The sequence below is a fragment of the Coptis chinensis genome, unplaced genomic scaffold (assembly GCF_015680905.1).
Source record: "Coptis chinensis isolate HL-2020 unplaced genomic scaffold, ASM1568090v1 utg653_pilon_pilon, whole genome shotgun sequence".
NCBI classification, from domain to species: Eukaryota; Viridiplantae; Streptophyta; class Magnoliopsida; order Ranunculales; family Ranunculaceae; genus Coptis; species Coptis chinensis.
Window position 1 is genome coordinate 247,716 of NW_028238177.1, and position 22,601 is coordinate 270,316.

The following is a 22,601-nucleotide window of genomic DNA, read 5'->3' on the forward strand; positions in this document are numbered from 1 at the left end:
ATGGAAACTACTTCTGTAGTGATATGTAGTGGGTGATATAGCTCGACAGTCGGAATAGTATAAGATCGAATAACCATGGTGTATCAGTTTACTTTGATTCTTGATAAATCAGTGTGTTATAGTTATTTGTTGGTTAATTGACTACACTTTTTATCTTTGTTTTTGGTATGCAACTTGTCGAATGGAAGTTTAAACAAATCGATGAGTTAGATTGTAATTGATAGGTAGGTAATACCGTAATAGAGATATTGTTTCTGGATATTAAGGGGAGTTTGTCACTTTTTCATAGCATACTAGTTTTTATTTCATAATTCATACAGAGGTTTATAAGGTGTCCCGCGTGCAATTTTACTAGTAAATAATAATCGAAACTCAGCTGGCGGAGGGCTTCGCGGGTTGACTATTGGGACAGACCATTAACAGTGGAAAAGACCGAAAGGGAAAAACAAAGAAAAAGAGAAGAAAAAGAACAGAGAGGAAGTGGGACAAAGCAAAGCAAAGGGGCACTGTCACTCTCTCTACTCTCCTGGGAAATTAGATGGTTTTGGTTTTCTAAATTTAATAAATAAAACACACAAGATTATTATGGTTTAAATATCGACCATCGAGATAGTAATAAAGGAAGCCGAAAAATGTCATCAGAAGAAGAGACGAGAAGCAGGGCTGGGGCGGAGGCGGACTTGAGCGCGGTGGTCAAACAAGCGGAGATGCGTAGACAGGACGGGAACTTTTGTTTCAAAAAGGATCGCTTTGGAGCCGCCATTGATGCCTACACCGAGGTTGGTTTACTTACTTCATAATAGTATAGTAATAATAATATAAATTTTGTATTTTTCTTCTTTTTCTTCTTCTTGTTGTGACCAAAGACCTAACTAAATGAAAACGCCCTAATTTGTATGTTGTTATTGTATAGGCTATTACGCTTTGCCCCAGTGTGGCTGTATACTGGACCAACCGTGCGCTCTGCCATATGAAGCGAAAGTACCCACTACCCTTTCCACTTCTTCAACCATTTTTTTTTTCCGAATTCTGTATTTAAATACCTTCTCTATTTTCTCCAGTGATTGGTCCAGAGTAGAGGAAGACTCCCGTAGGGCTCTTCAACTCGATCACAATTCTGTTAAGGTGCTCTCCTTTAAACTAAGTACTTAAGTAAACCTTCATCTACAAAATGAATTTAAATCTATTTTTTTGTGGATATGATGTACTCAATATTAAGATCATTTCTACGAAATTTTAGTTCATTTGGAAACCTCTAACATTGGCAAAAAACAATTACAAAAATTTAACATTTATAGACCGTTAGATTTCTTTTTAAAGATGACAACAATTTTTATCTATGTTGGAGGTTTCCAAATGAGCTGAAATTTTGGAAAAATAATAATTATGGTGAGTGCTTCATAACCACAAAAAATTAGGTTTGAATTCATTTTGTAGTTGAAGTTATAGGTACGTATTTATTTTAAGTTAACTTAAGTAGCTACTTTTTAGACAATTACTGTATATATATACCTGTCCGTTGTTATATGAACTCTATTTATACGAACTCTGAAAAAACTCCACCGTGAAAAACAATGAATTAGAAGCTAATTTTTGGTGGAGATGTTCTCCCTACAATATAGAGCATCCTTAGAAAAAATCAGCACATTTGAATGCTTATAACTAACGAGACTCGGAATTCTAGCGAGAAATGAACTCCCATTTTAGTAGGAATTTGATTCTCGCCTAAAACCCATGTTAATTTGGAATTCTCATGGTTGTTATGGCGATTAATAAGTAATGTAAATAAGCAAAGTGCTATCACTTATGCTTAGGGGTTTCACTTTTTTATGATAATCCGATATTTTTGAAATCCGATATGATATTTTTCGGAATTTGGAGAGGATATTTGTGTTTCGATCTCCGATATCCAAATTTTCTCAAAAATAGATGTGTTTTCAAAATCCTATTCGATCCAATTTCCGATTATTTTCCGAATTTTTAACATATAATAGCTGTCAATTTCATATGTAGTTACTAAATCAAAAGTCAAAACCACAAATAGATTACAAACCAAACCAAGTAGAACCTTGTCTCTCTCACATACCTTCAAGAAATATAGACAGTCTTTTTGGTACATGTTTTTCTCACTCTCTTATCTCTATTTACTTAATTAATGCATTTACATATTGAAAAGACTTGTTGAATGAACGTGTTGAAAAGTCTAAGTTGTTTACTGAATTAGTAATTAATGCATTAACATATTGAAAAGACTTGTTGAATGAACGTGTTGAAAGGTCTAAGTTGTTTACTGAATTAATACATTAACAGGTTGAAAATGATTGCGAAATGAATGTATTAACTGGATAAAAATGGTTTCCCTAAAAGAGAATCCGATTATATGCTTTAAATTTCCTATTTCCTTTCGAATTTTATCGAATTTTTTTCCGATTTGCCGAAATTTCCGAATGCGGAAAAGAAATTGCACATCCGAAAAAAATTGGATCGGAATTGGAAAGGATATTGCCATCTAAAAAAAAATGGAAAGTTTTCCGAAAGCATCTGATTCGATCCGAAGTCACCCCTACTTATACCATTTGATGACATGTGTATTCCTTAAATTTAGGAAAGAAAGAATTCTTAGGCGACACCAAACAACCAGTTCCTCACTTCAATGCTTAGCAATTCAATTCTCATAGAATTCTATTTCTCACTAGAATTCCATTTCTCGTTCCCAAACGCACCCTAAATTCTTACCTCATTTCTAAAGAATCCAATTCTAAGAGCATATTGCAAATGCACCCTTAGAAGAAAGAATAGAATGACTTCCTTAGATCATTGAAAAATCTCTTTATCAACGTACGACATACATTAACGATGACTCATCCCTAGCCCTACCACCATGTGAAGAGGTAATTTATATCTACCCGTACCCTTGATGGTTGCGATACTTTGGTGCCTCCAACTATCTAAAACAATGAAATTCAACAACTTTCAATTGCTCCAATTCAAATTGAAATTGTTGATTCAAACTGTAAATCTTTTGTTTGAGGAGAAAAATCTTCAAAGACAAGGAGAATGTTCGTTTTTGATAGGTCCCTTAATTAATTGTTTATTATTGCGTCCAAAGAGTTGCAGTTTGAACTGGTTTGTAAATTAAAGCCAGTAGACTTCTATCCTCAAATTAAAGACTGCTCCTACATTATGGGCACAACTCTTTTGATATCTTCTAAATAATAATATGATTTTCTGTTCACTTCCAGAGCAAGTACATAACTAAGCTTTGGCCTTCACACATATATGAAGAGCATGTGGAGAGGTTACTTTGATAACCTGGTCCCAAATCCCCGAAGTTCACATCCACAGTAGAAAATGCCAGAATAGCCAAATGTCTACCCTTGAAATCTAAGCTTTTATCATCGAAGCTTCAACTATACTGTCAGCATCTTACTTTTTTATACAAAGAGCAAAGTTGATGTTGAGATGTTTACACTGAATATTTTAAAACTGATATTTTAATATACAATTACTGAAATCTCGTTAGATTTCTCAAATCTGTAAAATCCTATTTGTCGGGCAAATTTTTATTATTTTTCTACGTGTCTTTAAGGGCACAGGCGACAAGCTGCACCCACAGCTTCATTTGTCTTTATCCTCTGTGTGGTTATAGATCTATTTCACTGTGCTTTTGTTTAACTACGTGTTGTCCTCTATTTGTTCGTTCATACGTTTCTCACTAGTTTGCTTTGATATGAAGTAGGCTCACTATATGATGGGACTTTCATTACTAGAGAGGCATGAATATGCTGAAGGAGTCAAGAAATTGGAGAAGGTTAGATTCGATTGTCTCCTCTCTGTTTTTTACCATTCTTTCTCACTGTTTTGCATTTTTCACACATATTTAAACAAGTAGAACACACACTTATTGAATGTGCTACAAATTGCTTGTGATGAGAAATATTGAGGAACAAAAACAGTACTGTTTTTTAGATTCCTACCCCAAATGCTTGGTGTAATCCCCTCCCTTCTTTGGGAAATTTACACTACCCCTCCCAAAAAAAATAAAAAAATAATATAATAATAATAATAATAATAATAATAAAACACCTTGTATTTTCAAATCTTGTGTAGTTTTCATCACTTCACAGTACGAGTATTGAAGTTTGTTGAATTGCTTAAAATAGGCATTGGATCTTGGGAGAGGAGCGAACCCGAAGAGTTACATGGTGGAAAAGATATGGCAAGAGCTTGCAAAAGCAAAATATTTGGAATGGGAGCATGCATCTAGTCAGAGATCATGGAAGCTGCAAAGTTTGAAGTAGGTGTCCGAGAGGCTTGAAACATATGGTCTTGGAGAAAAGGCTAGCACGTTTGGAATATCTTCTTTTGGGCATTGTTGCTTGTCCCTAAGTAATGTTTATTTTGTACATTTTTTTTTTTATTATTCTAATAATATTTTGCTCTTCTTTCAGAGAAGCATGTGAGAAAGCCCTAGAAGTGCAGTATCTGCTTGATACTTCTCAATCTGGCATCACAGACATAACTACAAATTCCTATATAGAACAGTTAACAACTTTGGAGCAAGTATTTGGAAAAGCGGGGGAAGATGACATACCGACCGAAGTGAGCATTTAGAAGCTTACCCATACAGATGTTTCTCTTGTGATACTAACTGAATAATTGGCAGGTACCAGACTATTTATGTTGTAATATTACGCTTGACATTTTCCGTGATCCTGTCATCACTCCAAGTGGGGTTACATATGAGAGGGCAGTCCTCCTTGATCATCTTCAGAAGGTGATATATACCCATACTCTTGTTAGAATGTTGCTCTAGTTGCAATTTATTATTGATTTAGCATAATCTGATATTTTTTCATCATTATCATCATGGAAACAACTTTATTTTACATTAGGTGGGCAAGTTTGATCCTATCACACGGGAGCCACTTTATGAACACCAGCTGATTTCAAATCTGGCCATCAAAGAAGCAGTCCATGCATTTCTAAAAGAGCGTGGCTGGGCTTACAAAACGGACTAAAGGTGGTTTTCCAAAGGGAGGAAACAGGAATGATTGCAAGTTATGGGTTTTAAGATAGAAATAGAAGGCTTTGTAGTACTTTAATGTTTGATATGCAGTGGTCCGTTTTGTCCTTGTCATACTTTCCTTCTGTTCTGATGAGAACCACCACCTTCGTTTGACGTGTTGTACAGGTAGTGACATAACAGCTAACGCTTCATTTACCATTTGTATAGGTTTAAATGTGAAATCAATTTTGAAAGCAGTCACACATTTTTTTTGGAAATCTCGTATATCTTAGACAACGTTTGAACATTGATTCGCATTGGTAATCATTGATCTTTAAAGTAGTTTAAGATATATATATATAATCATTGACGTACAAAAATGAGATACGGAATTGACATACACAATTTTACCTACCTACATAATGAACTAAAAGTTGATTTTATGGAGATGTGATCTGACTCATAGAGATTATTTCTACAAAAAATCCGTTCTTTTGAATGTCTAACCCTACCAAAAGTTGAGTTAAAGTTAAAAATTTATCTGACAATCTAGAATTTTAACACTCTTTTGACAAGACTAGACACATCCAATTGATTGAGTGATTTTTTGTTGATATATTATCCTTAGTATGGAGGTAATATCTACTAAAAATCAGCTCTTAGAGCAATGTGTAAGTCCGTTTTTGGACTGCGTATGCCAATTCCGTATGTCATTTTTATATATCGACATAGCCAGCCTAATATATATATATATATCGGTCTGGCTAGGTAGACATCAATTTCGTAGATAGCAAAAAAACAACAAAATTTCAACCGTTGGATCATCCTAAATCTAAATCTGATCAAAACATGAAATTTCGAAATCAAACACTGACATATATCTATAAATTTACAAAGGGTTTTTCTCTCTTATTCCTCTTGCCAAATTTGCTCCAAATACAAACCATTTTTACCTCCAAATTCAACACCTCCAACGCAAAATCAAACCAAAATATGATCATTGTAGTAAAACATTAACACATGAAAAATATAAAATATGCAATACGACACGTGAAAAAGTTGGTGAAAAAGTGGTGTGCATGGTGTATATATAAGCCCGCCTCCTAAAAAGATCTTAAAATAAGTACCAAATCTAAAACAACCTACAACTTCACCTATAAAACTACAAAATAAATTAAAACCTATTTTTTTTATGGATTAAAACTGTTTTAAATGAAATTAATAACTCTTTGACGCGTGATGAGCTCAAACACACTTTTATTGTTCGGTTTTTTAAAAAGGAGAGACAGATGATCGCAGCGATGAGTGATGGCAAAGAATGGAATGGCCATGAGGGTCCATCCTTAGTAGGAAGGGGACCAATCTGTCTATTCCACGTGGCATTGACACTTTGACTGGGGCTATTAAAAAATTGTCTAAAACTCTAATAAAGTCTCCCAACAGTAAGGAAGCTGTAGTAACGTAGCATTTATAGTTCTTGATTTCGAACGGAATTCAATATTTTGGTTTTCCAAACAATTGAAATAACTATATTAGGGGTCAAAAAATGTAAATTCTGAATATTAGTCGGAATATGACGGAATTCTGTGTTTTTTTGTACTGGTCGGAAGAACCCATGTAGCTTTATTCTTTCCTCTCTCTGCTCCATGGCTCCATCCACCCTGCATTCTTGCAACACGCCCATGTGCTTCCAGCTTTCCTCACTTCCTTGCTCCTTTACAAGGAAAGAATCTTTCTTTTATGTGAGAGAGAGAGAAAGGCACGTGCACTATCAATCATGGAGGTTTTTCTGGCATAGCATGTGCAACAATCAGCACAGCCCACTTCTTATTCTTCTTCATCTTCCCACCATTATCCAATCCTCTGTATGTCCTGACCTTAAACATGTACAGTAATCTCCATGTAATTACTATCACTCAATTGGTACTGCCTATATAGCTAACATAATCCAGTCAGTCAGTGATCCATTAATAATCCACATGCTAATAAGATGATGAACAATCTTGCGTCCTGCGCTCACTCCTGGTACTTCATCTCAGACCCCTTCTTTCTTTTTCGCCGCTACCTATAAACTTATTAGTGCTTTTAATGTGATATTTGCATTGTTCTTCTATTTTGCTTCATGGTTATTGATCGATTATCATATTCTGTTTGCCACACTCTTAAGGTCTATTAGTGAGGACTCGTTGAGAAGGTATGTATATTTTGCAAGTGAGAGCTGCATACAGGAGCTGCTATCAGCTTCGGACTCGAACAAGGCCATCTGCAATCGTAATGGTGATGACGGATGGAAGGTTTTAAAGCTGGAAAATGGTGTTGAGATATCAAAACGCCGGTCTAGTTCATTTCACATCTACCGTAGCCGCTGGTTACTCAAATCAGTCACCCCCCAACAATTCATTAATGTGGCCACTGCCATCGACGCTGCAAAGGTAAATTAGTGTGGGTCTCAATGCATCTATTAAGTTAAAAGCCTTAGCTCAATATAATAGTACGCAATTGCGGCCAAGACAAACCAAGAGTTTATCAACTTATATCTTTAATATAATGGTAATTGCCTTCAAACTTATCTGATCTGTCTGATTCAAAATATGTCATACAAGTTTCGTTTACAATTCCCCCATTCAAGTAGAGAACTTAGCTATGGTAGGTAGTGAGTAGGTGAGGTATTAGCTAGGGTAAATAGAAGTCTTTCAAGTAACAAGTATATATAGTATTAGTTTGTAGATCGTGCATACGCACCGATTTTTTTAAAAACATTTAGATTTTTTTTAGAAAATTGGGATTACCGTTTTAGTCGCTAACCCGTTTTAATTTTCTAACAAATTGTTTTTAATTAAGTTTTAATTAAGTTTTAAAAATCTGTTTTTTTAATTGGGAGAGATTATGTTTTAATAGGAGAATGATTCACATTTTAATTAGAAGTGCTAGAATTTGGTTTAATAGGAGAATAATTTCCGTTATGATAGAATATGAATTCCCACTGTAAAAAAAGATTTCCGTTTTTCAAATAGAAAAAAAAATTTCTATTTTAATAGAAAATAATATGGAATTTAAATAGAGTTCTAAAAATATCTTTTATGGGAGCTTTAATATTAAAATACAGATAGTACAATTACAAAGGCATAACTACTGAAAAACAACTTTGTCCTGCCATAGCAGTGAGGTGTCAGAACCTGAACTTAGTCAGAAATATCATTTTTAGTACATATTGGCTGAGCAGCTTGAACACTTTAGGGCGACAGACTTCATTTTAGTGTAAAATGGCTGAATCTAGCCTTTTTGACAGGGTAAAAATTAAATCCTTCAAAGGTAATCGTAAGTTAAGGAGTTGTTTGGATTCTATTTATTTATTACCAATAAACATTTATTAGTGAAAAAATATTTTTGAAAAATAAATATGTTTGATTTCTATATTTGTTAAAAGTAGATTTTCACTCAAAAAACATTTATTATTGGTCTAAATTAAAGACATGTTTTATGTTAAATAGTAAAAACTTGTTTTTCAAGTTAAAAATAGTTTTTTCTTCTCACTTTACTGAGATATGTCAAGATATTTCAAAAAATCTCATGAAATTTGCTAGTTTGATAAAATAGTTTTTAAGAAAAAATCTCAACTTTATTTAAAAATTGTTTTTAGAATGAATATTTTTTCAAAAAAATACTTTTTGAGAAAAACTGATTTTTAAAAAAAAAATGAGATCGACACCCACCAAAAGTTTTTTATATATTTATAGCTGTGTTTGTTGCAATAATTAGCAATGGGACTCTGATTTGGTGGAGGCCAAGTACATAAAGGATCTTGATGATAATCTCAGCATCATTCGACTCAGATTTGGGGATGGTTCAAAACCTCTCTTCAAGAATAGAGAATTCATTGTGTATGAACGACGTGAAACCATGGAGGACGGGACCCTGGTAATATTGAACAACTTGGTTTTGATTTCTTCCAAATAACACACCATTGATAAATCTAGAATTGCGTGCACAGGTGGTTGCAGTGGCTTCACTGCCAAAAGAGATTGCTGCTGGATTGCAACCCAAAGGAAACAATGCAATTAGAGGACTGTTGTTGCAGTCAGGATGGGTAGTCGAGGAGCGAGATGACAGTTCATGCATGGTAACTTATGTTGTTCAGGTATAACTCGAATGGTTTTTTATAAAAAACAAAAAGTTATAACTGATGTATTGAGTTTGTTTATCCGGCCAGCTGGATCCTGCAGGATGGCTACCCAAGTTCTTTGTTAATCGACTTAACACGAGGCTAGTAAAGATTATTGACAACCTTGAGAAACTAGCCCAGGCTTGTCCAGTATAATCAGTGTTTAAGCAAGCGGAAAATTTCATCGTTTACATAGTAGTGTAAGTTACTACTGTCTAATAATGAATACATCAATGATCAATCGTTTTGTTTTGGTATTACATAAAAATAAATAATGAATACATCGATCTGAAGCACAAATATGCATGGCTTATTACAGTATATTATTTACACAAATACCGCAAGGATATATTATGATGATATGGAGCATATATGCAATAAGCTGTCAAGGCGCTCAAGCTGTCAGGATGTCAAATCTCATATACAACTTGTTATATTGTCTTACAATTCAATTCTCTAGGGAGGATCATCAACACATTACACGTGAACATTAGTAGGTAGCATTTATAAACATATGTCAAGATTAACCAAAGATGAGCCAATTAGGATTTCCATTCCCCCATACACACAAAAAAAAAATCGGTCAACCCAATATGATATATATTTTTTTTGTGTATTTAGAAGGGAGATTCTAATTTCCGGGGAAATCCTAATTGGCTCATCTACCGGGGATAATATTGGTTAACCCAATTTTATTTTGAGGCTGTTATTCCAGATTATACCTGTCCTGGACAAAACAAATGCGCACACGATACAGGGAGCTTAAGATTAACCAAAGGCAGGGGGGTCTATTTTGTTTCTTTTACCAAAAGACTTGGCTCACCATATATGTGCGGCCTTGTTTAACAGCTTGAAACTTTAAGAGTTGGAATGCTAGCGAACACCAAGTGGCAGAGGAGAAAGGCATTATACGACAACAAAAAAAGTTTCAACTTGTATATGACATTGTCTCCTGAGTGCCATAAATCGCATTTGGATCCGATCCATGTACTATATGGAGTGGCGGCATTTCCCCTTTCATAGCCAGTGTCTTCAGATTGGGGATGGGTGGCCCTTCATTATGCTGCTCCTTGGGTCTTGACATGTGCAGATACAATTCCTCTCGAACACCAAGTGTTTTCTTGCGTTAGGGGCAGGTTGTTCTTGTTAGGCCATCCACCACTGCGACTGTGTTGCGACGATTTGTAGTGGGGCATTTTCTTTTGGAGAAGCTAAGCTAACCACCTATCTTAGGCTAAGTCTAATAGTGCGCCAAAACACCAAATATGATGGAAATTTTGATCTAATAATGCGTCAAAACACGAACCCGCCAACGCTATCGGTATCGGTATAAGTTTACATACATATAGAGCGAGTTTTACTGGAATGACGCATGCTCTACACACCACTGACAATGGCGGGCACATAATTGATTTTCAAGAATCTAATTTAGTCAAATTTACTTTTCCATCTATGATGAAGAGAGAGAGAGAGGGTGAGATAAGAGAGGGACACAATGGGGGAGTTGGGAATTTTCCCACACGGCTAGGGGAGAAAAACCATTGGGTTGAAAAACCATTGGGTTGAAAAACGCAACCCTCTACCTGTATCCACTATTCTATTGTGATTTGGTGTTTTGGCGCACCAAGCCATTGGACTCAGCCTTAGTGCAGAGCTTGGTTTATGCTGTGGAGGCCTTCAGGTCTTACTTATGGACCTCAAACACACTTTTGGAGCTACGAAAGAGTGGCCCCTTGTTTAACACTTTAACAGCTTCAAATCCAAATCATGTCAGGATTTTGAGTATTAAAGAATCATAACACAGATCTATTTTTTCCGTCCAAAGTTCCAAACGACCAACATGGTGTAGTGCCATCTGATTCTCACATTATCTCTGTGACGCACTAGGAAGCCAAAAAAAGAGCACACTTGCAGTCTGTGCTCTCAATTTTAGGAACACAGCAAACAGAAACACCTCAGCTCCGTTCCAAACTACCCAAAATGGTGCAGTGCCATCTGATTCTCACATTATCTCTGTGACACTAGGAAGCCAAAAAATGGAGTAACATCCTATTGTCGCTTCACGTTCTTTGTGATTTGCAACAATTTATCCTCTTTCAACGTCAGTGTGGTGCCTTCCAAAGAAGCTCTGGCTCTCCCTTAATAAAATAAAACAAAAGTCTCCTTGAGTGATTTTCCTCCGTCTTTGAAACTTATATAACTTCCCAGTCGATTGGTAGTTGTTTCAATGTTGAGAGGACATCTTGGTGGAAGATTTTAGCATCCTATTCCTGTTGTTAACAAGCAGTTTGGCATGATTTATGCCTTTCTGCCCTCATAGCCTGTGTATCAATGCTAAGGAACAAAAAAAAATTATTTGATTTATATCCAAGAAGCAGAAGAGTGAAAGCACACCCAAAGCCTGTATGATGGATAGGAGTTTCCAGGATTGCAAGCGGAAGAAGATTTCTTTCGTTTGATTTTCTTGTAATGTTCCATTCTGTTTGGCTATAAAGAATGCGGACACGTCTGCAAGGGTATGATGGATCCCAGCGCCTCGCTCCCTCTCTCTGAGCTACTTCCTTTCCAAAAATCTTTATGTTTCGTTAGCGCTACATGCTACATTGTACTGCCAAGCCAATGTATACTAGCTGAAGGACTTAAACTTTTTAGCTACTAGTCTACCTCATCATCGTCATATGAGATGCTATAATCCAATCTACTGGAACCATTACAATTTTGCTAGGTCCATATAATAGCTCAATCCCTAAAGGTATATACCTAATCTATATTGACGTATATGTACCAAGCTATAAAGATCAAGTACTTTTTAATTTCTGGTTTTATTTTGTAGTCATTTCATTACAAGAAAGGACGTCTTCAGTAAAAAATCCTGGCTGGGCGACTACTTATAAGCGATTATCAGGGTTAAGTTTTATCACACCCACACATAACTCAAATTGACAGTTCAGGTTTTGCCTCCTTAACGCTGATGAAGTCATTAGACCAGGGTAAACCATGAGTATCTACTGAACCACCGTCACTTTCTTCTTCAGAGGTAGTGCAGCAGGGTACGTATAATCCCCTCAAGAAAGCAAAACAAGAATATAATATTAAAAACATTGACAAAAGTAATCTGATGCGAACCATCTGGAAGTCCCCAATGCGTACCATAACTGAGGGGTTATAAGACCATTGGTGTAGCAGAGAAGAGATATTTGAAATCAACTGCCTTCCACCATTTCTTTTGTGAAAAAAGTGACATAATAGAGACGAGAAAGGATTCCTCATGCAAAACTAATTTCCAAGGTAACAATATAACATATTAGTTACACATGTAACACTCAGGAAACAAAGTTAATCACTCCGTTAATGATTTAAATAAAGAAAACAGTATGACTGGAGGTTGTAAAGTGAGACTTACTCATGGAGCAGGAAGTGATGTCAACCATGGAAGCAACTTTTCATGGACTAGATCAGGCCTGTCATCGTGGGGACAATGCCCTACTCCTTCCAAGACATAAAGGTCAATATTTGGTAACTGAGAAGGCAGGGAGGAGAAGTATCTCCCAACAGGTCCATCAAGAGGGGTAAACGGATCTTGATCACCCCATAATATTAGAACAGGCAATAAGATTTTTGGCATTAACTTCACGGGGTTCGGCCCTGGTGGCCCAGTCACAATGGATACAAAGGCATCAAGTGCTCCTTCATCATCAGCTGGTACTTTAATTATCTGCATTTCGAACAAACTTCACCATTTAGTAGCAGAAAATTTATTGAATGGGAACTACAACCATAGAACAGTTCTTCACCTCAACCAGATCATCGTCCACCGAGCTCTTATTTCCATACACAGACAGTAGGATGTTCCTGAGATTCTCTCTGTGAAATTCCTACAATATTAAACCATTAGCATCCAGCCTTCCCCTCGTAATAATTAGAACATACATAGAACGGGAAAAGTACCGTTGTTTGACACGCTCAAAGATAGCTGATGCAAGACCCCGTTGCTTCAGTAAGAAGTCAAACAACCAAAGCAAAGGTAGCAACAACTTGATTCTCCAATCATCAACAACAGCCTTATTGTTCATTCCCCCAGAACAATTTAGAAGTACGAGCCCTCTAACTAGACCATTTGTTGATTCTAGTACAAGGATGAAGAATCACATGTGGGACACGGTCAGAGTTTAGTAAGTGAACCTGATGCGGTGCATATTAGGAACAGGGTGTCCAGCCGCACCATGTGTTGAGAAGTGTCCTATTACTCGAATTGAGATGATTAGTTGTTTCTATTTTAGGAGGTTCTTTCTAGTTTCCTGATTGGCTTAGGATTTCTTGTTAGTTGCCAATTAGTTTGTTAGTTTCCTATTTGGATTTGGAAACCATAGGTTATTATAAATAGGGCCTTACGCCATAGAGTTCATTAGTGCTGATGTGAGTACGAACTTGAGCGATTGAGGGTTAATTCCCGTTTATCCCCTATTGAGATGATTCTAGGGTTGATTTATTTTAATTTAGTGTTATTTAATTATGTTTTGTTTAGTGTTTTCTTTAACTTTGAGTTTAGTCTTATGTTAATTTAATTGGTGTTCATCTTACTTCCCGCTTCCGCGAGTAGGTTTCATCAGAACCACTTGAATATGATTGTCTGACAGAAGGAGTAAAAACACTTCCCATTTCCACACATATAGCAATGTTATCAATTTATCATATACATAATACATTGATGCATATGGCATGGACAGGATATATGGTACTTAGAATACAACAGCAAGCAGGGTAACATCCTACAAAATGATAAAAATCAAATGGAAGTTTATAAAGCTTAAATAATTCACCTGAAGCAGCAATGACACACGCAAGGCTTCCAACGGAATTGCCAATCAGCACAGTTGGCTTCTGAACGATTTCATTTACAAAATCCAAGATTAACTGTTCATTTTAAACTAGTCGGTTATTAGGAGAGATCAGATAAGAGAACACAAAGCTTGCGGCAGGTGAAAGAAAACATTTGGACAGAGGATAGTTAAAGTTGTACCTGAGCCCATAACTCCATGGTATAACAGAAACCTGCGGGTTTATCCGAAGCACCAAAACCTAGCAGGTCAATGGCGTAGACAGTGTTACTCTGGGATAGCGCTTCGATATTTCTGAAACTCAGGTAGATAAATAACAGCAACAAAGAGCAAGTAGGCAAGTAGACGGGATGGTGATAATAATATATATAAACAATCAATGATTGGTGAGTGACCTGCGCCAGTGTGGGATAGAGGCTCCAAAGCCATGTACAAGAAGCAGAGGAGGTCCTTGTTGTGGGAGATGAAGAAAGTAATTGATGGAGTGTCCCCTCCATTCCCATTTCTTGCATTTGTCTTTCATCTCAGTAACTGCCAATTGCAAGCTGTTGTTGATGTCCAGAGCTGCATAATTGGAGACGGGAGATTGATAACTATGATTGCCAAAGACCCAGCCTGCTCTTGTTTTTCTTCCTCCCACGTTGTACCCTACAGAAGGAGATCTACAGATCTGTACCCGACGAACAACAACAGGGCCACTAGTACTAGTAATGACAGAAGCAGCAGCAATAACCATATCTCTTCGACCAGCAAGTTCAGTCTACTTACTAGTAAGTACTAAGTAGTAACTACTCGCAGTGTGACACCGAAGTTCATAACATTATCATCTTTTCGATTCCAATTTCCAATCTGTGAAGTGGACCCGCACCCCGTCTTTCTTGCTCGTTCAATTCCGAATACCCAACCATCTTATGCGATCTAAATATTTAATCACTTTATTGCTCCTCGCATTTCCACCACTAGATACTGGGTGTGTTTGTTAAATTTTAACTCATAGAAAGAAAAAGAAATAAAATGGGTGGTCCACTATGGAATGGAATGGAAATGAAATAATTTTAAATGGTATGTGTTTGGTAAATTGGGGAAAGAAAAGTAAAAGGAAATAATAATCGTGTTTTTTTTTTGTATGGAAATGAATAATCAGATTGTTGGGTCATGGGTGATATTAGTAAGCCCTATCTATCTATTTCCTTTCCTTTCCACAAAATTTTTAGGGGTTAGCTAAGGACACAAAACCTTTTCCATTTCTATGATTTTGTTTCAATATGGAAAAGCCCATTTCCTTTCCATAGGTAAACAAACGCCTTAAAAACTATGGAAAAGGTGGATCACTCTTATTTTCCTTTCTTTTCCATAATGTTTCCATCATAACAAACACACTATTATTATTCATAATTTCTAAGAAAGACATATCTAACTAGTCACATCAATATAAAAAATAATAAAAAATATTATTATTATAATAAATCCCTATAATATAATAGCCGGGTTTCACCTACTATCGAGTAGGCAAATCAAAATCTCTCTGTTTTTAATTATGGGAGGGGTTCTAAGAACATCTTGACACGTAAACAAACTCAATAAAACAAACTCAAAATCGTTACTACGTTTATAAGTTTTGGATTAAACTAATTTTTTATAGATATGATCTCCTAACTATTCTAAATATTATCACAAATAATAAAAAAAATCAAAAAATTTCAAACTTGCTAAATATAGTTAACAATTTACAAAATTTGGCTAATTGTACACCGTTCATTTTTACCATTTTTTTTTATTATATTTGGCAAGTTTATAATTTTTTGATTTTTTTTATTATTTGTGACAATGTTTAAAATGGTTATGAGATCATATCTACAAAAAAAATTGGCTAATCCAAAACTTATAAATATCCTAACAATTTTGAGTTTGTTTACGTCTCAAGATAAAATATATCCCTATAACCCTTCCCTTTAATTATTTAGTCATTACTCCTCCTTTGAGTTTGAAATTATCAAACAACTTAAAAAGATACTAACCTTGTGCACGTGGCAAGCCACATTTTTTCAATACATTTTTTAATACAAAATTTTTAGTGGAGTAGAGCCCACATGAGTTGACAAAATCATTTTTTTAAAGAAAACTTCAAACACTGTCACTGTATTTGATGAAATCTACAGAACTGCCACTACCCACAAAAAACAAATAACGAAAATATAAAATTACCACGCGAAAACCAAATAATTACGATTATGCCATCGTGACATAAACAAAATATACTGTTCCTTAGACCCAATTTCTTTTATACTGTTTAAATTTACAAAATAGCCCCCTACTACTCTTCACCTATGTTCCTTCCAATCCTACAATCAAAATTAGAATTATAATGATCTAGGTTTCTTCCAAGGGATGCGTAGCACAGTCCACATACTTGTAAATAAATACAGATGAGCTAATGTTGTTCATGCGACCCCACCTAGGTCAATAAAACACCCTCGCAAAATTTAGAGAATAACAGAGGAAAATTTTCTAAAGTCCATGCAAGAGTTCGCATATGTTCACTCCTGTCACTCATCAAACCACCAATTTAGCAACACCACATAATGCCTCTCTAAATAAGTTATCCATATTCCCACCCTCCCTGAGTAGTTTGATGGTATCAAACCATCATCAAGTACCACTCAAGATTGAAAGTTGAAAACAAGTTGTTGGTTAGTAGCAACTCTCAATGGTTGATGGCAAATTTGTACAAATATCAATAATTAATACTCTAATCGAATCCTCTCGTATAAAATCTTGTGTACAATCAATGAGTCAATAACACATGAAGAAAATTCATTGAAGTGAATATAGAATTCAAAAAATTACCTATGGGTAGAACTTTCAAATTTATATGACAAAAAATCAAGTGATTTAACTTTTAGGACAAGTCAAATGGTAATCTACAATTTTTGTTAACGAAAATCAGTAACTAAGGGGAGCCGGGTAATACTAACTCGAAGAGGCGTAAATTCACTATGTTTTCCATAAATACCTTTCGCCAAGTTTTTTTTTTTTTTTTTTCCCAATATTCTTTTATTTTATTTTGATAACAACTAACATTTTTACCCTTTACATGCATATAGAAACTAGAAACAATGTTAGCAGGTACGTGTAGATTTGAAGAATTGCATTAAAATATATAGAAAGTTAGCTGGAGAGATCACTTCTATTTTTTTGAGAAGAAAACCACTTTAATTTGAATGGTGTATTCTAACCTCTTGTTTCAAATGAAGAGGCAAAGACAGAAAAGAGAAAGGAGAGAATCATGCACTGTTTTAAAATTTAAAAAAAAATGTAATAAAACACTTTATTGGCGTTAATATAACTGGGCTCCTTAATTAGTGGAAAATTGTAGATTACCATTTGATTGGTCTTAAAAGTTAGACCACCTAATTTTTTGTCAGAAATTTGAAAATTCAGCTCATAGGTAATTTTCTGTATATAATTTAGGGGCAATTTGAGATACCCCATGTTTGAGAAGTTTTTTTTTGAGATACCCCCCACCCCTGTTTTGAAAATCGAGAGAGATACTCCCTAACTAACGTCTCCTGTCAATTAACTAGTATTTACTGACCAAAAATACTATTGCTTGCCACTTGGGGATATCTCAAATAGTTTTACATATTACAGGGGGCATTCTAACATATTTAGAATGCCCCCTGTAATATGTAAAACTATTTTAGATACCCCCAGGAGTGTTTTGGTCAGTAAATACTAGTTAACTGACGTGATAAAAGGTAAAATAATAGTTTTATCTACGAATAAGCAACGAAACTCAAACGTAAGTAAAACTAAAGCTATTTTTTTGCTTATGTTACCAAAGTTCTCTACTCTCGATGCTATTGCAATATAGTTGGAATAGAAAGTTCGTTCCACTCCTAGTTCTTTAGAATTCACGTTAACTAAGATTATCATAAGTTCTATCAAAGTCAATGAGAGTACGGATTATGTAATTATGCTAACAACAATGGAAATGACGTAATCAAAATGTTCTAAATACTAAGATGGCAATTCAAATATTAAGGTTCGAATTTCGATAAAGAATTAAGGGAATTTGATTCCACCTTAACTCGACTTAATTTATTAACGAAGAATTGTCATAATCCGAATTGAAATGCTTTCGCATAACAATTAGATCTTTCTAATCCCTAATTATTCATGGTAATCTCTACAAACTAACACCTAGCATGTGAAGCAATCAAACCCATTCTCATGGTGAACTAATTACTTTATAGAATGGAATAGAATATTACGATCTATTCTACGCTAATCGAAATCAAGTTTCATCAAGGTTTCCTCAAACCCCTCTAATGGAGGTTTAGTCTTGAATCATTATACTATCATTTCTAAAATAAGAACAAATAGAACAACTCATTATTGAATAAATGATTAAACTTTATAAATCTAATTTAACAATAGTCTCAGATTCAAAATGAATTAAAACAAGATTTAAAACTAATTTAGAATTAGATGATGATTAACTAATTATCAAATTAAGACAAACTAATTATGAATTTAAGACAACTAAAACTAAATAAGAATTGAATCAATAAACTAAATTGAAATGAAAAACTAATAATTTATTATAAAACTAAAATTTATTCTAAATAATATATCATTCTTTGTTCTAAAACTAATTTTATTCTAATGGTAACTAATTCTATTGAATGTAAAAATTAGATCTAAAAACAAGTTATTGGATAATTGCTAAGTAAAAAACTAGATGCTTCAGAGCAGTGTTCTAAAAACGCTAAGTGGTATGGTGGGAGGAGAGCGCCTAGGCCTTCTAGATTGCCTAGGCGGGTTAGGCGGTTTAGCGGTTTTAATTATTATTATTATTATATATATAATATATAATATATAATAATAATAATAATTAAAAAAAAAAACACCTAGAAGTTAAAGTAAAATTAACTTTATATACTTTTTAAAAAATACATATTAGTAATCCAACCACAAAAGTTAAGTAAAATCATAGCATGTCTCCTAACGGTCATAACTCAAACAAAATGACATAAGATCAAAATAATCCAAATAAACATACAAAAGATAACATTATGACTTCCGAACTACTCCACTAAGTCTACAATTCTTCCTCTCCATATCTTTCCATCTCTCTCTCCATCGATTCAAACTCATACTCTTCATCTCTCTCATCCTCGCTCTCGTCATCCGACACAAAATCTTCTTCATGAAGCTCTCTAACATTATTAAGCTCTTGATGATTCTCCAACCATACCCACTGTGAATCCCGAACCGGGATCAACTTCTTCATCATCCCCACCATGAACAATCCATCCTTGTGCCTTACTAGCTTCACTAGCAAGTAATACATCTACCTCTTCTTCTTTTTCTTTCCTATTCTTGTCGATGAGTTTGGCATTAAATCGGACATAGACTAGATGCTCCAACCTTGCTGCATCAAGTCTATTCCTTTTCTTTGTATGTATCTACACAAAAGAAAATGGAAGTTAAAATATTATTAGTACTATGACTTTCTTAGTTTATTTATTTAACCACTTACTACAAACTTTCTAGTTAGTACTTACCCCCTCAAAAGCGCTCCAATTTCTCTCGCATCCCGATGAACTTGTAGTCAGTGAGAGGATCCTTGAAGCCATTCTTTGCAAGTTTGGAGTATGATTGCCATAGTTAGACCACCATCCAACTAGCCAATAGATAAGACAATAAACACAAATATAAATGGTGTTAGTGTGTTACTTAGTATTAAATAATATCAGGCGGAATGGAAATGAGTAACTAAGTAATGAATATCTTACCTGGATCATACTTATCATCATTCTTGGCGCAATCATCCCGCCGCGGCCAAGGGTCTACCAAATGCACCTTTTTTTTTCTTATACACCAATAACTCATCATTTGTGACTTTATTTTGCATATCAAAGTCACCATGAAAGAAGTGCTCCTCTATACAAAGAAAATCCCGTTCATGACAATTGGATCCTTTCCAATATCTTGATCTTTGAAGTAGTAATAAGGATTTGACCAAATGCAATGGATCGTCAAGCCGACTCAACGCTTTTCTTCGATAATATCTATATTTGGATTGTAGTTAGCCGCCACATTTTGAATGTTTCTTTGATATCTTTCTCTCGCTTGCTTTAGTTCACCATGTAAAAGCCCATAGATGGCTTATCTCTCACAAGAATGCGAAGCACTTTCACTAAAGGAGCAAATACTTTCAAGCATAGTGTTACCCCATTCCAAAAGCCATACTTAACACGATTGGAATATGCCATTTTCCCCTTTGCGTCTTGGACCATTTGCACTCCCCCATTCATCACTAGTAAACATAGTTTTCAACTTCTCTTTTTATCCATCAAACTTTGCAAAGTCGGGGAAAGAAGTTGCAAATCTAGTAACTAACTCACTATGTCTTTTTTTTGTAGCTTTCCTCATCATCGACAATGTTTTATGATGTGAATAAATGAAGATAGTGAACGCTTTGCCTTTATCAATCACTTCTTTGAACCTTGGTAGCTTTCCAATCCCTTCAAGCATAAGGTTCAATGTGTGAGTGGCACATGAACTCCAAAACAAGTGTGGTCTCTTGTTCCTCAAGTAAAACCGCCATGGCCATATTGTTGAAGCATTGTCGGGTCCACAACTTGAACTACATTTTACGCCCCAATTTCTTCAATACACTTATCAACATAAGAAAAAATAAATTCTCCAGTGTGTGACTCCTCTGAAACTTCCTTAGAAGAAAGGAAAGTTGTGCCTAGCTTGCAATTGACACATAAATTCATGATGCTCCTTCTTTTTCGATCGGACCACGCATCCGTCATAATAGAACACCCACTAGTAGCCCATTCTTTTTTTTGCTTCTCGAGTAAACTTTTGGTTCGCTCATATTCTTCCTTCAACAATGGCTCCCTCAATTGGTATTGGCTTGGAGGTAGGTAACCTGGGCCAAATTGACCAACCGCTTCAACAAATCTTTTGAAGCTATCATTGTCAATAGCATGAAAAGCAATACCAGTTTCATACACCCATCGAGACAAATATTGATGCACGCTATGAGTTCTTTCCTTCCAAAGTGCATCATTAATATTTTGTTCAAGATCTTTTTCCTTGCATCAATTGAGGAATCGGGAGTGATAGCGGATGCAAACTTATCCATAGGCCCTAGAGTATGTGGCCTCTTCCTCGACACCACCCCGTCATCTTCTTCATCAATAAACGCTCTTTTCCGCAGAATGGCTTGTCTTTCTTACCCTTTTTAACTTTTGCTCCTTCTAGTGCAGCTTTACACTTGGCTTTATCTTAAATGCGTTAGACTTTTTTTATTTGTCCCTTAATGTTCGCGAATGTGTAGCTTCATTCGATAAATGCCCCCACTAATTTCTTTATTGCAGACGACTTACATTTTAACTTATCCTTGTTGTTTGCATCTCTCAACATCCCATACTCCCAACCAACATCGTCGGAATCACGTTTCAAAGGATCGGATTCAGATTCGGGCACGGCATTAGATGCCGTAGAAGAAGCAACATTACCAACCATTGAACTGAAAATATCACAGCATCATACAACAATTAATAACCCAAAAAGACAATTCAACCATATTAGTTCCATACACGCATACAGTGTACAAATCAGTTCATGTTATGTTAGATACAAATTTCTCATTATACAAATTGCTTAGGTACAGCCGTACAGGGTCATATATATAATTTTGGTAATTTAGTGCTTCATTTATCTGATAGTTAGCCTCCTTAGGAACCACGATCATGGTGTGTCAGAAATCGAAATAGTAATCTGGTCTTAAACATGGGAATCAAAGTCCATGAATTGAACGTTTTGATCCCATTTCTGTTTATATAAGATGGAACAAGTGTGGGGTCTTTTATATAAGATGTATCACAGGCTTCACAGCACATTGAGAAGACTCATGATCATGAACCTGTTGGCTTGTTTATACTTAGCAATTCCCTACCTCTTTATTATTAAAGGTGCTAGTTTTCCTAGCTAGAGTTTATTTTGTATACAATGTAAGAAAAATGGAAGATAAGGAAGTTAGTACCTTATCTTGGAAGTTGGGAGACAATTGGAACAGCAGCTGTTGAACGAAGTTGGACGAGCTGTTGAACGAAGTTGGACGAGCTGCTGAAGTTGGATGAGCTGCTGAACGAAGTTGAATACGGGTTGAAGAAGTTGACGAAGTTGGAATTAAGTAATTTGACTAATTTCAGTCAAACAGATAAATGTTTCTTTTCAAACAGATATATAAGTATATAACTTATAAGCCCTATTGGGCCTTGCCTTGGGCGTTTTTCAAAAAAAGTTTAAAAACAAATATGGGCCCGACTAGACTGATTAGCCCCCGCCTAGACCGCCTGGACCGCCTAGTAGGACCGCCTAGCACCGCCTAGTCGGGTAACCGACTTGTCCACCGATTATAGCCTTAGGCGAGTCGCCTGGGCACCGCTTTAGCGCTAAGCCACTTCACTAGGCCAGCGCTCAGCCGATTTTTAGAAATTTCTTGAGTTAAGTCTTGTGTCTTCAAATGGAGGAGACCAGATCCACTTTTTCATGCATGGGCTGAGGA

At 35.5% G+C, this 22,601-nt stretch overlaps 3 protein-coding genes and 1 pseudogene across 7 annotated transcripts; 2 read left to right on the forward strand and 2 right to left on the reverse strand.

Moving 5' to 3' along the window:
- Positions 1-5,286, forward strand: CHIP (carboxyl terminus of HSC70-interacting protein). Of its 3 annotated transcripts, none has more exons than XM_086588096.1 (8): positions 1-779; positions 914-981; positions 1,062-1,125; positions 3,740-3,811; positions 4,164-4,297; positions 4,452-4,602; positions 4,674-4,777; positions 4,896-5,286. In XM_086588096.1, the coding sequence occupies exons 1-8, from the start codon at positions 633-635 to the stop codon at positions 4,945-4,947; spliced, it is 792 nt and encodes a 263-aa protein (XP_086444222.1). In that variant the 5' UTR covers positions 1-632; the 3' UTR covers positions 4,948-5,286. The 3 variants fall into 3 exon arrangements, with proteins under 3 accessions (XP_086444222.1, XP_086444221.1, XP_086444223.1); XM_086588095.1 differs by having other exon boundaries at positions 103-779; positions 4,667-4,777; XM_086588097.1 differs by lacking the exons at positions 914-981; positions 1,062-1,125 and having other exon boundaries at positions 494-779; positions 4,667-4,777.
- A 1,470-nt stretch (positions 5,287-6,756) lies between these two features.
- On the forward strand, positions 6,757-9,470 carry LOC147472897 (Polyketide cyclase/dehydrase and lipid transport superfamily protein). Of its 2 annotated transcripts, none has more exons than XM_086588105.1 (5): positions 6,757-7,033; positions 7,176-7,440; positions 8,768-8,926; positions 9,000-9,146; positions 9,219-9,470. In XM_086588105.1, the coding sequence occupies exons 1-5, from the start codon at positions 6,999-7,001 to the stop codon at positions 9,324-9,326; spliced, it is 714 nt and encodes a 237-aa protein (XP_086444231.1). In that variant the 5' UTR covers positions 6,757-6,998; the 3' UTR covers positions 9,327-9,470. The 2 variants fall into 2 exon arrangements, with proteins under 2 accessions (XP_086444231.1, XP_086444232.1); XM_086588106.1 differs by having other exon boundaries at positions 6,863-7,033; positions 9,000-9,128.
- Positions 9,471-11,964: 2,494 nt separating this feature from the next.
- On the reverse strand, positions 11,965-15,003 carry LOC147472898 (alpha/beta-Hydrolases superfamily protein). 2 transcript variants are annotated; one of them, XM_086588103.1, is made up of 7 exons: positions 14,404-15,003; positions 14,191-14,302; positions 13,991-14,084; positions 13,119-13,296; positions 12,965-13,034; positions 12,574-12,885; positions 11,965-12,446 (listed from the first exon to the last, which is right to left on the reverse strand). In XM_086588103.1, the coding sequence occupies exons 1-6, from the start codon at positions 14,742-14,744 to the stop codon at positions 12,574-12,576; spliced, it is 1,107 nt and encodes a 368-aa protein (XP_086444229.1). In that variant the 5' UTR covers positions 14,745-15,003; the 3' UTR covers positions 11,965-12,446. The 2 variants fall into 2 exon arrangements, with proteins under 2 accessions (XP_086444229.1, XP_086444230.1); XM_086588104.1 differs by having other exon boundaries at positions 14,191-14,249; positions 14,404-14,902.
- A 5,359-nt stretch (positions 15,004-20,362) lies between these two features.
- LOC147472899 (uncharacterized) lies at positions 20,363-21,217 on the reverse strand (annotated as a pseudogene).
- Positions 21,218-22,601: the final 1,384 nt, after the last annotated feature.

Excerpts from the sequence above, each read along its gene's own strand:
- LOC147472897 (XM_086588105.1), top strand. The coding sequence starts at position 6,999 with ATGATGAACAATCTTGCGTCCTGCGCTCACTCCTG. Across the intron at positions 7,034-7,175 it reads GCGTCCTGCGCTCACTCCTG|GTCTATTAGTGAGGACTCGT; the intron begins GTACTTCATCTC and ends CACACTCTTAAG. Across the intron at positions 9,147-9,218 it reads TGGTAACTTATGTTGTTCAG|CTGGATCCTGCAGGATGGCT; the intron begins GTATAACTCGAA and ends TTATCCGGCCAG.
- LOC147472898 (XM_086588103.1), bottom strand. The coding sequence starts at position 14,744 with ATGGTTATTGCTGCTGCTTCTGTCATTACTAGTACTAGTGGCCCTGTT. Across the intron at positions 13,035-13,118 it reads TTTGAGCGTGTCAAACAACG|AGAGAATCTCAGGAACATCC; the intron begins GTACTTTTCCCG and ends GGAATTTCACAG. Across the intron at positions 12,886-12,964 it reads TGGACGATGATCTGGTTGAG|ATAATTAAAGTACCAGCTGA; the intron begins GTGAAGAACTGT and ends TTCGAAATGCAG.
- CHIP (XM_086588095.1), top strand. The coding sequence starts at position 633 with ATGTCATCAGAAGAAGAGACGAGAAGCAGGGCTGGGGCGGAGGCGGAC. Across the intron at positions 982-1,061 it reads CTCTGCCATATGAAGCGAAA|TGATTGGTCCAGAGTAGAGG; the intron begins GTACCCACTACC and ends TATTTTCTCCAG. Across the intron at positions 1,126-3,739 it reads TCGATCACAATTCTGTTAAG|GCTCACTATATGATGGGACT; the intron begins GTGCTCTCCTTT and ends GATATGAAGTAG.